The 16,195-nt window shown below is 50.2% G+C and overlaps 1 protein-coding gene across 3 annotated transcripts in view; it reads right to left on the minus strand.

The window, feature by feature from the left end:
* Window positions 1-1,398: 1,398 nt before the first annotated feature.
* Window positions 1,399-16,195, minus strand: part of ZNF469 (zinc finger protein 469) — a 277,120-nt gene continuing 262,323 nt past the window's right edge. For all 3 annotated transcript variants that reach the window (XM_077931613.1, XM_028739953.2, XM_028739951.2), the window contains one exon: window positions 1,399-15,882. In XM_077931613.1, the coding sequence (XP_077787739.1) occupies window positions 2,955-15,680 (12,726 nt within the window). In that variant the 5' untranslated portion in view covers window positions 15,681-15,882 and the 3' untranslated portion in view covers window positions 1,399-2,954. The remainder of the gene's footprint in view (window positions 15,883-16,195) is intronic.

Consider the following 16,195-nt stretch of genomic DNA (forward strand, 5'->3'; position numbering starts at 1 on the left):
GCCCCCCCCTCCCTAAATTAAGCCATACTAATTATTTTCAGCTGGCTTTATCTCTCCTTCGCAACACTCAGGGAGGGTGCGGGCGGTGAGCATTTAAAGCCGCCATAAACAAAAGAGTGGTTTGGAAAATAATTCTATCAATTAATCAAATTAATCCTGCAGTTTGAGTTACAAGCCCCAAGTGGCAGGATTCTAGCCTGCGGTTATGAGCTATCTCTCGTTGACAGTGTTTAAATGTTATGATTGCAACAGTAATTAAAGAATATAATATACCCATCGCTTTGCGGCGGCCTCCGTGCCTTTGGAACTCAGGGAGACTCACACAGAGGTCATCTTGAGGACAAAGGCAGACTGACCAGGAGAGTCCTAGATAAGCTTTTCTCTACCAAGTGCTGGTATTATTATTATTATTATTATTATTATTATTATTATTATTATTACTTTCTGCATTCCACTAATGCAACAGAATGCTCCTGTTGCTAAACCTGACAAGCTGAGACAGTGGCTCATGATGCAACAAAGCCCCTTGAGAATACAGGGGAGTGGACAGTCACCAAGGGAAGCCAAAACTGCTCCTCTCTTCTCTGTACAGGGGATTGCTCACTGTACAGACAGACAGAATTAGGGCACATGTGATTAATTGGCAGATTCTTGTGTTGCATTTGGGATGCTGGGAAGCAGATTTGGGGATATTTTAAGTACATCATTTCAGGAATAGGAAGAGATGTGTGAAGGGTGGAGTTAGGAAACAGGAGTCAGGGTGATGTCCACCAGGGAGCCAAGCAGTCAAGGATTAAGACTCGCATAGCAAAGCCCAAACAATCAGTCTTCAGAAATGCTGGGGTATGTTGTAGAAGCACAAATAAACTGTGGGCCAAGCATGCTGGAGAACATGAGCAGTGCAAGTGGGAGTGAGGGCTGGTTATTGTACCAGGCTACCCTTCCTCTTAGGGCTCAGAGACATGTTAGCATCACAACTTTCCATTGTCTCTGAAAATGGAAGATCTGCTCTTGGCTAACCATCTGAAAGTCATTTGAAAACCTTTTATATTTTTGACAATGGCATCACAACACCCCCAGTCATGTGCTGGCTGCTCTTTGTCAACAGAAGAACACTAACCCAGAATGGTTTCACAGAATTATAGAACTGTAGAGTTGGAAGGGACCCCATGGGGTCATCTAGTCCAACCCCCGGTAACGCAATTTCAGTTGTTACATGGTAGTCCAGTCCTGCCTGCCAGGCAACCACCTTCCCACGCTCACTGCATCCCCAAAGGACAAGAAATGAATAGAAGGCAGACTGTCTGAAAAACGCAACACAGACCGGTGAGCTTCTGTGAAAATATTGGACTATATTTGAGAAGATAAATCCGGGCCCCGTTTTACAGTACCACAGCATTATGTTCATCTCATACTTTATTCAACAATATTAAAAGAGGCAGAGGCGCTCAAATAGCACCTTTACAACATCTTTTTTATTATTTAAAAAATGGCATCTTCTGTACTTTTCTCTGTTCTCTGACAAATATCAAAATAAAAACTTTTAACATAATGCATTGCACCTGACGTTTAATTAACCTACTTTTTTTTTTTTTACACAAAGAACTGTAAAGGTACATATTAACAGGATAAAGCCATTTAATTCCTTAAAAAAATTGAAACACATATAGTTTGCAAGACACACGCAAAGTACTCTGAGAGCGTGCCCCCTTAACCCCTTCAGTGCATTGTCTCCTCCTCTTTCTCAAACATGGAGGTCCCTATTAACAGCTGATTATCCTCCAAGTCGCGTTTTGCACCTGAGATTCAAGCCTCAAGATGTTACCTTTGCTGCATACACTGCAGAGTATTAGCATCGCAGGAGGAGCATTGTCAGAACACCATCCTGCACTCTCCGTGTTAGGTTTAGACAGGCAACTGTTTACTTCTTTCACAAGTTTCTCCCTCTTCCTTGACTCGTGTGTGTGTGTGTGTTCCTGTCTGTATTCACATTATGAAAATAAAAATAGCACCAGTTTAACTGCATAGTGTAAAGCCCATACCAAGTCTAGCAACTACCTCAATACAGTAAGAGTTTGTTGGTTTGTTTTTAATATAAAAATGATACCTTACAGGTCCTTGAGACACAGTACTGCAGGGGAGTGGGGAAGATGTAAGTTGGCAGTTTTCTCACTGGAAAATATTAATAATTAAAAACAATAATAAAAAACTATGTCACAAATCTTCAAGGTGCAGTTTAGCTAGGTTAGAGGGGAAGGCGTGTACATTTCTCTTTGCAAAAATAAAAAATATAACCCTCTTTTAGCAACATCTACAGTGGTCTAATAAAGGCAGTAACTTTCCAAATGCTGCATGGCAGTTCTTAGTGCCACATTCTTGGAAATGTCTGTCTGTCAAAACTGTGGCCTGCTTCCTTCTTAATTTAATTTTTTAAAATTGTTATTTCTTAGGCTGGCTCCCAATTAAATGAAATCGTTTGGGATTATTTGTGCAAAATCTTTGGGAGGAGGAAAAAAATGCTTTCTACAGTGTGCTGCACCTTATGAATAAGACGTCTCTGGAATGAAGTTCATCTCTTCAAGTACTTTGTACAAAGATAACAGAGACACAGTCTGAAAAGGGGCTGGGATTTGCAAGTATCCTTATAACCTCAGCACTTCTCCAATAAAGCATTTCCTCTTGACGCTTCACTCTGCCCAAAGCGATTACAGTTTTAGTTCATGAACATCATCAGCAACATCAAAGTTCTAGCATTTGCATGATAAATCAGGTGAATTAAAGTAGATTAGCAAGACACAAAGCAAAACTATTTCAGAGGCTGCAGTGCAAGTTCATTTAAGCTAGACAGAGAAATCACGCTACACAAACGAATTTAATGCTTTGATAATTTCTCTCCCCCCCCCTGCAAACCCCAATGAAAGCAGCGAAGGATCACCATAAGTCACTTTCATAAATTACTCAGAAGTATCTCTTCTTAAAGGAATTTTAAAGCTACTTAATTTCTGCCCAAACAGTTGGCTTAGGAGATTGTTCTGGGATTCAGCTGTCCTGTAATTGTGAGAGTCGGGCAGCTTAGCACCTTGGACAGCTCTGTGCCGGCTCAAAGAGCCTGGCAGGGAGGCAGAGGGGTCTTTGGCTAAAAGGGGGTGGTGGAAGGCCTTGCCGGCCAAAAGGTCCTTCTTGCGTTTCAGGTCTCCATTGGTGTGGCGGATCTCCGCCTTCTTCTGAAAGCATTGGTCAAGCACCATCTTTTTGAGCTGGCCGCCAGCCATGGGCACCTTGAGCGTAGGGCTCAGTTTGTTGCAGTGAGGGTCCCTCCTCCGGGGGTAAAGAGCAAAAGCATCACTGTTGGGCCAATCAGCCCTTTTGAACCCTCCAGCGGCGTCGCTCCTCCCAGCATCTGGCGTCCGGGCTTTTTTCTTCTTGTTGCCATCCCCCTCAATGTTCTCGCGGGAGGCTGAGCTTCCTTTGTGAGTGGATTTGTGTTCTTTCCGCTTTTTGGGATGAAGCTTGGTCAGCCCATTAGCGATGGGTCTCTCTGGGCATTTGCTCTGGTCAGGGTGGCTGTGCTTTGCCTGGGCATTCCCCACCTCGCTCCGGAGGTGGCCGCTCACAGGCTTGACGGGGTTGCTTCCCATCTCTTTGATGCCAACACTGGTGCCGTTGTCTCTGGAATAAGCAGCACCCATCTCTGGGAGGGCCTTGTCTTTTAAGGGTGGTGGCTTCTGAGCCTCTTCTGCACTGCCCAGGGAGCAATGGACACTGGGGTCGTTCTCGGCATAGGTCTGCCCACCTGTGACCTTCTTTGAAGGCATCTCTTTGGCAGACCGGTTGAGGGCAAGTGAGGAGGTCTTGTCCTTCAGCAGGAGCATGTGGAAGGTCGCTTCAGGTAAGTGCATCTTGGTGGCACTTTCCTGAGGAGCTGTATCACTTAGATCAGGATTGCCGCTCCACTCTGTTTTGGGAGTCCCCCTGCATTCTGTTGCCCCCATATTTGCAGCAGAAAGGTCAGGCATCTTGCTCACGGGTTCTTCTTGGAAATGTGGGCTGTCCCAGGTTCCCATGGCATGTTCACTTTTGCCATTAGAGGTGACTTTTTCTGGGGCCACTGCCTCCTTGCTGTGCTTCTCAGAGAGATGAATTGGAGGCAGCTTTTGTGTTGGTGGTGCTGTTTGCTTATGTGTTAAGCTGGCCAGATCAATACTAACTGCATCAGGAGAGTCTATGGAAGGAGGTGGAGTGTCGCCGAGGGAGTCGCCTTTCACCAGCTGTCTTGCAGAAAGTGCAGTGGTGGGCTTGAGTTCTGGGCCACCTGATTCATCCTGGGGCAAAACTGGTAGAGGTGGAGGCAGATCATCACATTGGGTTTTTGCAATTTCACCCAGGAGACTGGAGTAGCGGCCCACCAGGTCTTCTGTTTTTACGGAGGTCTGGGGTCGAGGTGTTGTGGCCACATTGGCTGCTGTGGATAGAGACTCATTTGGAGACAGCAGAGGTTCACTCCCTAGTTGGGGGACACAGGTGCAATCTGCCTGCACAGGTAAGCCTGGTGCAAGCAAGGTGTTGCGATGGACCATCTTTTTCTTTTTGGCTGCTGGTATGTCTTCCCGCAGGTGTCCTTCCTCTTTTACTTTCTTATCCCCATCCTTGGCCAAGACTCCTGGCCGCATCACTCCTCGGAATCGGAAGGTCTTGCTGCTCCCCACCAGGTGCTTCTCCATGTGCCGGTCATACTGCTCCTTTTTGGAGAAGGTGTAGTTGCAGGTGCTGCAGATGAAAGACTTCTTGATGACATGCATGACATCCGCACAGAGCTCACAGGCATAGAGCGTGGTGTGCTTGATGTCTGCTTCCTCAGCCGTTCCATGCTCTTGGCTGAGGTGGTTCCGAAGCTCTTTGGTTTCCTGGTAAAACATTGGGCATTTGTGGCACAGGTAGATCTTCTGCAAGCTGTGCACCACCAGGTGGCGCTGGAGCTTGAAGGGCTTGGGGAACTGCTTCCCACAGTGATGGCAATCTCGAGAGGGATCTTTGCATTCTGGGTGCATGGGAGCCAACTTTGGAGCCCCTTCGGCTTTAGGGGCAGGGTCGGGAGATGGGGCTGTTGCTTTGGGAGAGGCAACAGTTGGCTTGGTTCTTAGTGGGACTTCCAAGGTGTCCCTGTTGACAGTCAGTTCTTGTCCTCCTTGGGGCTCCTTGGGACTTTTGCTCTCTTTGCAAGCAGGTGCTTTGCTGCCAGGCTCAGCATGCTTGGCTGATTTGTTGGGTTTCCGGCATATGATAGAGTTCAGGAAATGCGTGACAGCATCATCATCATCACTGAAGCAGCTGGGCAACCCACCCAGGACAGATTTCTGAGCCTGGCCTTTCCGGGCAAACTGAGTGGCATGCTCTCGTAAGTGCTCATTGTACATCCAGACGTCAGATATTTCCTTCAGGCACATCCCACAGGCCCACAAGCCGGCTTTGTTCTTGGCATGTTTCTCCTTCAAATGGTCCCTTAGCTGCTCCCGGGAGCTGAACTTCCTCTGGACACACATGTAGCATGTTGGTGGTGGAGAAGGGTTGTGAGTGAGCTTGTGGAAGTCCAGCTCCCCTAAAGTGAGGAACCACTGGAAACACACCTTGCACTTGTATTGCTTGTCTTTAGCCTTGAGATTCAAGTCGCTACGGGTTTTCCCCTGCTTTCCTTCTCCTAGCTTATTTTTGATGGGTCTGCCTTGCTGGGCTGGTGACGGTGGCTTGAACCCTGAGGTGCATTCATCATCAGTGTGGCTGAGATGATCTTCCCCAATGCTGTAGAAGCATACATCTCTCATCTCAAACTTTGTGTTCAACATATCCATATCAATTGTATGAAACTCAGACAAGCCAGGATTTTCATTCATCCTAGTGTCATAGGATTCTTCTTCCAGGTCAGGAGGTTCTGGACTGGGAGCCATTGATGACTGGCCATTTGTCAGTTCCATGGATGAGCTGAGCAATGTTCTGTCAACAGAAATGCCTTCCGTCTTCTTCTCAAGACTACCCCAACTACTCAAGCTGGGAAGATCCTCTGTTTGACTCCTTATTGTGCCATCGCTCTTCAAATCAGTAATGTCCTCCCTTCGCCTGGCATCGTCTGGCTCCAGAACCTTTTTGGTAGATCCGGAATTGACATCACTTACTATTGCTTTGCTGCCATGACACATGTTGAGAGTCAGAGCGTCATCAATGGAGATGGTGTCGTACTCACAAGGGTCCTCCCTGGTGACACAGAAAGAGCTGGTTTCTCCTAGATCTGAAGCCATCCTGGTTGTAAAGAGACCCGCCATGCCTTCTGGCCTGGGGTTCACTTCTATGACAGGTTTGGGCTTCTTGGTCCGCTTTCCATATACCCGCCTGCACTTCCGATGGGCAAACCGGTCATTCCTGGGGAAAAGTTGTGAAAACGTGGAGTCATCATCAAACAAACTCTGCAGGTCTGGACCCATGGCATCCCCCTCATCCCCCTGAGATTCATTCCTCATCTGAAGCTCTTCCATCCTCAAAGGCTTGGACTCTGTGGGATAAGGGACACCACTGGAAGCTTTTTCTGATATGATTTCAGGGAAGTCCTCTTCAACTGCTCCAGCATGGCAGGACTGCTGGAGGCTGCTGGGACTTGGTGTATACATTGATGGCCTCTTTTGATTTCTACAGCAAATCTCTTTGGGTGGATTCTCTTCAGATGACTCTGGTTTTTCCATGTTGATATCCTCACCTGGTTCTTCACAGACATTGCTCAACCTTTCCTCAACTTGTTTTGGGTACCTGCTCATCCACTTCTCTGGCAAGTGTCCTTTCAACCCTGGATCCACCAATTGCTCATTACAGCTCCCTACATCCTGAAGAAGTTCTTGCCCAGCCATCTCTTGGGCTGATGATGTCTTTTCACCAACTTCTTCCAAGTCCTTGACTATTGGAGGGTGAAGTGGCAATGGTGACTGTGCTTGGAGGCCAGGTGATGGAGTGCTGCTCTCCAGTTCTTTAGAGACAGTGGTCAGAAGGAGGTTGACAGTGCAGGGAATCATTGTGGAGCGAAGCTCAGGGATCTCACTCTCTAGATGAGAAGATTTGATGGTTTCATTGGGAAATACTTTGGCTTTTCTTGCCTTTTCCTTCAATTTCTTCCTGGCAAAACTGCCCAACCCACCAGCACCAGCCTCTTTGTCTTTCCCTCCTGTGTCTGGCCCTGGTTTAGAGCCAGGTGCTGATTTGCCCAATCTCTCTGCCTCTGTCCTTAGCGACGTCGTTTTCATGTCTTCATTTGGAACATCTGTACTTTGGAGTTCCTGGGTTACATCAAATGAAATCACACTTAGGTCACTGAGCACCTTACTAACAACTTCTTGGATCTCTGGACTGGGCTCTTTCCTTTGGCTCCTGCAGGATTTGGGAAATGGTTGGCTAATGCCTGCTTTTGACAGGTGTGAGCTGCCTGCTCTCTCTTTGATGGAAGCCCTGCTGTTTCTCCGGGAGAGTTGCTTGCTTGCTGTGAATGCCTTTTCCAGTGGAGCACAGTCCAGGCCTGGTAACGGAGTGGTCTCCTTTTTCTCCTGATGTTTCACAGTTTTGTGCCTCATCAACCCAGTTTTGGTTCTAAAACGAACTGTGCAAATATCACAGGTGACTTGCAGTCCTTTCTCCTTCTTTTCTTTTGCTTGCTTGGTCTTGAAATCATCTTTCAGACTTTCATCATTGCCCTCCTCTTGTTCTGCGTAGCTAATGTACCCTTTCACACTCTCAGAGCCTTCATTCTTCAAACTGTCGCCTCTGCTGTCCATGTCTTGTGAAGCCTTCTTGATCCCAGTCTCTGTGGTCTCTGGAAATTGGCCAGCACTAAGGTGAACCTCACTGGCATTAGCTGTTCCTGCAAGGTCAGCAGTGGCCATCTCTTGATCATTAAGGATCTCTGGTTGAGCGTGATCTTTGCTGTCTTTCTGGAGGCAAATCTGAGCCTCCTTTGGCCCCTGAGGCTTTGACATTAACTCCCTGTTTTGATTCGTCTTTGTATTTGTAAGCTGAGCAGAATCTGTCTCTGATGCAGGCTGGTCAAGCATGATGTTTTGCAAGGATGCTGACTGAGAACAGGTAATCACATCCGTCACAGAGCACATGCCACTGTCTTCATGACCTGGATGCTTGGATAGTTCTTCGGGAATATCATTATTTTTAGAAGGTAGCAGGATGGGAGATGTGCAGCTGTTGGCTTGTAATTTCAAGGGTATTTTTATCTCTACAGGAGGAGCTGCCAGGTCGCCAGAGCACAGCGAAGAGGCAGGTGATGTACAGACAACCTTTTCAGGTTCTGCCAAGGTGCTGGTGGCACCTTCTTCAATGTGCTGTTGACTACTATTGATCATATCTGACAGCAAAGGAGAGGTGGCACCACAAGGGAGCATGCTGGGTAGAAATTGTGGTGCTTCTGTCCATTCTTGGTGCTCCGAATAATCCTGCATGGGATCCCCAACAACAGTCTTCTCAGCACTAGAGGAGCACACAAGGGGAATCTGCTGCTCCCCAGCAGCAGTCGGACTCTCTTCAGATGGTGGTACTCCAAAGTCAGAGAGTGTTACGCTGCCTGTGTCACTTTTCAGCACTTCTTTCTGACTAGCCAAGCTGACTTCCAGCGACAAAGCTTCTGCACAGTGGCTGGCTTGCTCCTCCAAGTTCTGGCCTTCTTCTGAAACTGGGCTGGTTCCCAAGCAGAAACCTCTCCCGTGCAAGGAGTAATCATCCTGATGTTGATTTTCAGGTGAGTTGCTGGGAGCCAAAGTCACATGACATTGCAACTGTCCCACCTGATCACCACTCCTTTCCATCTGGTGGACTTCTGCAGCACACAACACTTGATCCTCACAGCAGGTTTCACCCCAAGGTGTGCAGTGAGCCACAAGTCCCTTGAGCGTGGCTGGCAAAGCACAGCCTGGTGTTTCATTTTCAAATGATCCAGAGCTTAAGGGGGATTTTCTGTGGCTCCTAAATGCCAGGGTTGCATTCTGCTGATCTTCTACCACCTCTCCTGTACCTTGACAACCTTGCGTTCTCTCTTCCCTTAGCAATGAGGTCACCATTGAGCCGCTGAGTGGTGAGAGGTGTCTGTGCTCTGGGGAAATGCCACCTGCACACAGTTTAATGTCACCCACCACCTCGAAACAGTCATCTTTTAGGTGCTGCTGCTGCTCCTTCTCCTCTCCATTGGGATTGTGTCTTTCAGGGCTCTGAAGGGCTGATTGCTCTGTTGTGCAGGGAGCCCTTTCACCAAGATATTCTGCCTGTTTGCCTGGTTCAAAAAACAGTTCAGTTGAATCAGATGTCTTGGTCCTGTTCTCAGATTCGTCTGCCAGGGAGCTCTTCCTTTCCTTCACTGTGGGGCTTTCAGCCACCTCCTCACTTGCAACAGGGCCCATAGATGCCTCTTCCTGTTCAGACTGAATGTCAACACTTGCAGGCAAGTGGGAGGTGGGCTGCAGGGCTGGGAAGCATGGCATCAGCAAGTCCTCCTCGTTGCTTTTGGCCGTCCTGGCCACAAACAACTGCAGCTGCTGCAATGGGTTGCCTGCCTTCTCTTGGGGAGTGGACACATCTTCTACCTCCCCATTCATCTCCTTTGAAAATGGCAATGTGTCAAAAACCAGCATTTTCCCATCTCCAGCTTTATTGTGTAGGGCTGGAGAGTGGCAAACAGTCTGCCGGGACTTATCCAGAAGGGCAGATCCATCCTCATCCCTTGGGAAGAGTGTGATGCTCTCCAGCATTTCTGGGTCCTTGATGCTTTGGGCACTAGAGGGCAAGTTGCCATCAAGCTCTGGACCACCAACATCTTGTAGTCCAAAATCTGGCTTCAAACACAGAACTTGCTGCCCGTACGTTTCCAACTCAGCCGCACCATCAAAAGTTTTTTCCTTTGGTGGCAGTTCTGCAAACACCTCCCTTCTCAGAGGCAAAGGCTCATGCACATTTAACTCAGCTGCCTCCAGAGTTTTAGGGAACAATGGATCAGGGCTTTGTATCAAATGCTCTGTGTAGCTTGGAACTCGCAAATCGTCAGAGATGCCTGAAGAGCATGAATCTGGCATGATTCTGGCAGGTGCAGCCTGCATTTCACTGAAGTCATCTTCCTCGGAGATTTCAATACCCTTCAGGTTGTCATGAAGCTTGTCTTGGTCCTCTTTGGAGTTAAAAGGACCTCCCAAAATCAGATCAGTGGCAGATGGTGTGTGCATGGTGGAGTGTATTGGGCTGAATGGCACCGGACATGGCCAAGGGTCCCTGTGGCTTCTGTACTTGCTATCTAAAGTTGCAAGGAGACTTTTCTCATTCCCTGAGTTTTCACAGACACAGGCTTTTGTAGAAAGGAGGCTTGCTTTCTCAAACTCGGCTTCTGTTAGGAACAGCCCTTTCCCATTGCTTTCCTGGTCGAGGGTTAAGAGTGAAAACTGGTGGGTGGCTTCCTTCTTATCTGTGCTGGTAGGTTGTCTGGGGGCTTGGTGTTCATCGGATACTTCCATGTTCAGCTTGTTTGCTTGCAGCTGGCTTTCCAACTCAGTGACTAACCTTTTGATCTCGAGCTCGTCATCTGAGATAGTGCTCATGAAAGCCATACTGTAATCTGCCATCCTTTCGGGTAAAGGGATTTGGTTGATCTCAGCAGGGTACCTTTTAGCGACTGTTTTTTCAACAGGGAGGCTGTGAAACTGGGCAATGTCTTCTGGCAAAACTGGGGATGTCCCCTCCATCAGATTCCAGTCTTTCTCTTGTGGGAATGGAGAATACTGCTGGTCAAAGGGGGTGGTTTTGCTGAGCTGATGATGGCCAGCACACTCAAAGGCCACGTAATTGTCCTTGCTTGATACCACACCATCATATAAGGTGGCGTCAAACTCGGCCACAGGCAGCTCCCCGAATACCGATGAAGAATCAAAGCTAAGAGGTGAGGGGACTTTGCTTTGTTCATGATTATCAGCTTCGTAGGGTGTGATCTCAGGGTGCTTCTGTTTGAATGAGTTGAGGTCAATGCCCCCCTGGCACAGGAACACATTGCTGCTGTGTGATGGTTCCACACCTGCAGCATCCGAGAAAAGGCCCGATGACTCAAAGCTGTTAGATAACCCTTTGCAGTCATAGAATGCACCAGCAGCATCAACGAGCGCAGCAGCTCCTTTCCTGGCTATCCCTATGCCCATGGGATTGTCTCGGAAACAGCTGATTGGAGCCACAATCAATGGTTTCTTTGAACACTTGAGGTCTACTTGTTCATAGCTGTTGCTCTTGTCACTGGGGATGTCATGGCTGCCATCAGAGGATGGGCCACTGAGCTCATCCAGGTGGTATTTCAAGGCCTCTCCATTGTAGGTAGCAAACTGGGGCCAGCACTGATTCCTTTCCAGTGAACACTGCTCGGCATCTTTTGGTGCAGCCAGGGGCTTATCATCATTGTGCCTTGATCCCCCGTGGGATTGTTCTGCATCCTCAGTGCCAAAGAGCCCATTGGGGTTCTGGTTAAGAAGGCCACTGCTGTGATAGCTCTTCCCCTTGGCCCGGAGCAAACCTTCATCTCCATTTGTGCAATGGTTTGGGGACATGCTGGAGCTTTGATGCACCTGGAAACCTGCTGTCTGAACTGGGGGTGAGTTGACGCTGCCTCGCTCTCTGGACAACTCAGACGTCATTCTTTGGCTTCTTCCTCCTTCCACTTCTTTCTCAGGAATGTCCGGCTGCTCTCGTGGATGTGGTGTGGCGTGCAGCAACCTCTTCCTCTCTTCACTTTCCTTCTCAGTGTCAGAATCGGCCCTCTCGGTGCTTTGAGGGCTGTTGCTCGTCTCACTGGACAGGCTGGTGCTCTGGCAGCTGCTGGTGGAAGAGCGGCTGCACCTGCGCCACACTCTGCCCGTGCATTCGTTTTTACTTCCGGGCTCTTTGCTGGCAGCCCTTTGGGGCTCCTCTCTGCCCCTCCTCTGACCGTACCTCCACGCTGGCTCCTTGTCCTTCTCCCTCCCTGCTCTCCCTTGGCGCCTCCGACTGAGGCTGCTCCTCAGCCTCCCGTTGAACCGCTGCCCCGCCTTCCTCCTGCAGTGCCGCTTGGCGTATTCCACGCGCTCGTCGTCCGATTCCGAGATGTATTCGTACTCGCCAAACTTGCTGTCCTTGGCTTCGGGGAGCATCCGCTCAGCAAGCAAGGAGAGCGGCACGGCTTTGCCGCCCTTGCTGTGCAGCTTGTGCAGCTTGTTCTTCTGCTGGACAATCTTGTGGATGAGCTCCTTGCTCCAGGTGCCGCTCCGCAGCTTGCGCTTCTTGGCATCCTTTGCAGAGAGCAGGCTGTTCCCTGGAGAAGGAGGGCGGTTCAGGCTCTTGGTCTGCTTCAGCTCTGACATGGTTTTGGCCTCCTGCCTTAGAGGCATAAAGGGGCTCCTGCAGTTTTTCCTTCTGACCTTCAGTTGGGCATTTGCATCAACGTTGGCCTCACCATACATTGCCAGGTCGTTAGCCTTGTTCTGAGCAGACTCCCTGCTGCTCTGTGTTTCGAGCCTTTCCTCTCCCTGGTCTGGAAACCAGCTCACCACTCTCTCTTTATGCCCATTTTGCTTCTCGGGTGGTTTCCTTTTTGTCAAGTCCATGCCGGGATGATCATCATAGCAGCTCAACATTTTCACATTCTCCTCCATCCCTGGGTGCTGCTTCGTTTTCTTCCCTGAAGCAACGCTCTCTTTTGCCTTGTAAGTGGTCCCACCATTGGTGACCTTCACAGAGGCCAATTCTTCATCAGCAAACACATCGATGAAGCTGCTGTCAATCTCAGGGTTATCTGACTGGTACCCAAGTCCGTTCAGAGCTTCCGTGATCAAACTGTCGAGCTTGGCGTCGTCTATCTCCAAGTCAGAAGCGCTAAGCTGCATGGGGTTTGGGGCAAGGCCGTTAAGTTGACTCGCCTTCAGAGGGTCCTCCTTGGATTCCCCTTTGCTCTCTCCATCTGCAAAATCAACAGGAGGCAGCAGGAGGCCCAGGCCAGCTTGCGGATGCTTTGTGGACTCGGGAGGCACCAGGTGTTGCCTCCGGATCTCCGCCCCCCGGGAAGAGCCTTTTGATGGGCCCTGGAGAGCTGCGTGAGAACTGCAGAACTGACGGTGGTCCAGGAAAGAGGAGAGTGTGCTGAAGTTCTGGTCACATTGCTTGCAAGTCAGGAAGACATCCAGCTGGTCGAGGCTGGTGCTGCTCAGTGTGCTTGCCAGGAAGTGATGCGAGGAATAAGGCGGTGGAGGCAGCTCAGCCTCAAAGCCCTCCAGACGCGCTTTGGAGGCATCTGCTTCTGGCTTGTGGACGTGGCTGTCCACAGGGACGCCTCTGTAGAGGAGTTCATCCTTTGAGGCACCTTGGGAGAGATGAAATCCCTTGAGAGGGTCTGCTGCCTGGTAGTGGATTGCGGTGGAGCTCAGTGAGTCGGAGGCATGGAAAGGCTCACTGGCATCCTTTGGCTGGCACTGGTGGTGAAAGAAGGGCGACGTGGTCAGCACAGTGCCATCTTCAAAACTGTGGCTGTTTGGGCTGCTTGACGTGGGCGAGAGGGATGAGCAGGTGCTGCCGCTGCTGGCTGGGTGGGGGGCAGGCGATGGGAGGGGAGAATCGGCTGGGGAGGCAGTCAAGGCCGACGGTGGCAACACCAAAGCTGGGTTGGAAGAGAGACGAGAGGAAGTTAGCGGCAGTGCTTGGCTCACGCTGAAGAAGAGGGGCTTGCCCCTGGAAACACACATGCCAGGAAGTTCCGTGTCCTTTGCTCCGTCAAAGCCAAAAGCGTTGGCCGGAGTGCAGTTCTTTGACCCCGGATCATGCTGCTGCCTGACGACCCCCTCCCCAGACAGCAGGGCTTTACTTGGATAGCTGGGAGTGGAGTTCTTCTGAACCTTGCTGCTGCTGTCCCAGTCTGATGCCCCAAGGGGGAAAGGTGGCTTCTGGCTGGCGAGCTTTCTTGACAGCTCAATTCGGTCTTGGCCGGGCATTGCGGAGGTGAGGCGCAGCTGCTGCCAGGCCTTCTTTATGTGCTGCCTCTGTTCTGCCCCTGGGTGGCACCCAAACGAGAGCTGGTTCCCAGCAGGGCTTGGGTATACGGTTGAGCTTTGTTCCACGGGAGGGTAAGCCTTCTTGCCTCCCTCCCAAGACTGCAAGAGCCGGGGTTGGGCCTGCACAGTAGTGGGAAGGCTCTTCTCGAAAGGCACTGAGCCCAGGCTGGCAGCACTGGCCGTGGGGTCGCCATAAGACTTGTTCTGAAAGTGCACTTGGGGTAGAGAGACCTGTGGCATGTTCCTTCTCAGAGCACCACCGGGATCCAGTATCCTTTGACTAGCTACGTTGTCTGTCAGCAAGGACTGCCTCTTCCCGGTCGGCTTTGGCAAACTAGAGACGTGTAAACTGGGTGGGAAAACGCCTTGGTTTTCTTGGAAAGTGCTTGAAGTTTGGTCGATAGCACCAGAAGGAGAAATAGCACCATTGTGGTCAGTGGAATGTTCATTCCTTCCTTTGTAGCAAGGCAAATGCCCTTGAGTCTGTGACGGGAGGAAGGGAGCTTGTTGGGGAGCCAACCCGTACATCCTGCCCTCCGGGCCAACGTGGTCATAGGAGCCACTGGCGAGAGCTTCCTCTTTCCATTCCCTGGAGGAAGGATGAAAGGCAAAAGCACCATGAGAAGCCTGACTGGCAGCCAGCGACACATCGATGTAATCTTGAGCATGAATGTCGCCTTGGAAAGGGTCCGCAGCAGAGCTGTGCAAAGTCTGGAAGGGGTACTGGAACGACAAGGGCCCCACACAGTGTGCGCTAGGTTTGCTGCTCTCGGGAAACAAGGGGCAAGCTTTGGGGGCAGAGAGTCCATTGTTAGCACCTGGGAGGCTTTTCTCTGGCAAAGGCCACGAGCTATTCCCATTACCCTGGAACTCCACATAATGCAGCTGCCCGTTGGTGCCAGAGTTTTCATGAGGAACTCCAGCTGGCAGCTGAAGCTTTGCGCCATGGGCTGGGCGCGCGGTTGGTGTTGGGGAGGTAAAGTTGCTGGAGATATGGCTTGAGGGGGCCTCAGGAAAACACCGTGCAAAACTGAGGTCTTCCTGCTGCAGTTCTACCTCTCTCTCGGGGATGCTGGGGACGTGGAACCTGTAGCTCCCCGAGATGGGTCCCCGGCCCACTTCGACCTTCTTGGGCGGGGTGACCTTCTGCTGGGGATAAGCAATACCAATGGTGGGGTTTGGTCTGGCATTGCTGATAGTAAGTCTATAGAGCTGCTGGTGGCCACGCTCTCCTTTTCCAGACCGCTTGTTCTTATCCCTCGCTCTGCTCTTTCCAGGGGGAGACTGGGGGCTTCCTTTGACAGAACCCCAAGGGCCATCGCTAAGGAACTTGGGCCTGTTGTGGAGGGACTTGAAGTCTATCTTGCCTGCTTGCTGAGGCCGAATCACAGCTTCCCTTTGATTGTGCGGCTCCTTGTCCTTGACACCAGTGAAGCTGGACCCATTCTCAGTCCCAGTGTGGAGACATGACTCTGAGCCTTCCTGGAGCTGACCATCAAATTCGCCCACGTCTTTCTTGCCAAATTGCTCAAAGCCAGTATCTTTGTCTTGGGCGCTAGGCTCAATATCGTTGGTGGCATAAGCATGCTGTGTCTCTCCCATCATGGTACTAAGGACCAGGCCTAAAAGGAACTGGTTTCCTTCAGCCCCTCAGCACGGGAGTCCTCCATGGCAACCATCATCCCTTCTTCTCCAGCAGCTGTGAGGCACCTCAACCTCTCGGACAGCTCCCAGTTCCATCCTGGCTATGGGGCAGGACTTGCGTATGAGGCCTGTTGGGGGTTCATCTCAGGATTCCACATGGGACCTGCAAGAGAGAAAAGCCTCGTGAGATTCAGCAGCTCTGTAGTCTCATATTACAATGTTCAAATATTTAAACGTTTACAATATTTGGTGACAAAACCCAAGGACTAAGGCTGCTTCTCCCTGATAGCAGAATGTAAGCAAAAACATATCAAACTCATGTCCAAGACTGAAACTTTGCTTGAGATGGGAATGAGTTGATTCCAGGAATCAGCAGGGTGCTTTGAGGGAAGAGTTGGCCATGTCAGGAAATGGACAGAGTCCCCTGTCACTTACTGCCTACTGGGGTTAGCACTGGCCCCATCCTGGGTGAGAAC

This window comes from Podarcis muralis, chromosome 7, assembly GCF_964188315.1.
Source record: "Podarcis muralis chromosome 7, rPodMur119.hap1.1, whole genome shotgun sequence".
Classification (NCBI taxonomy): Eukaryota; Metazoa; Chordata; class Lepidosauria; order Squamata; family Lacertidae; genus Podarcis; species Podarcis muralis.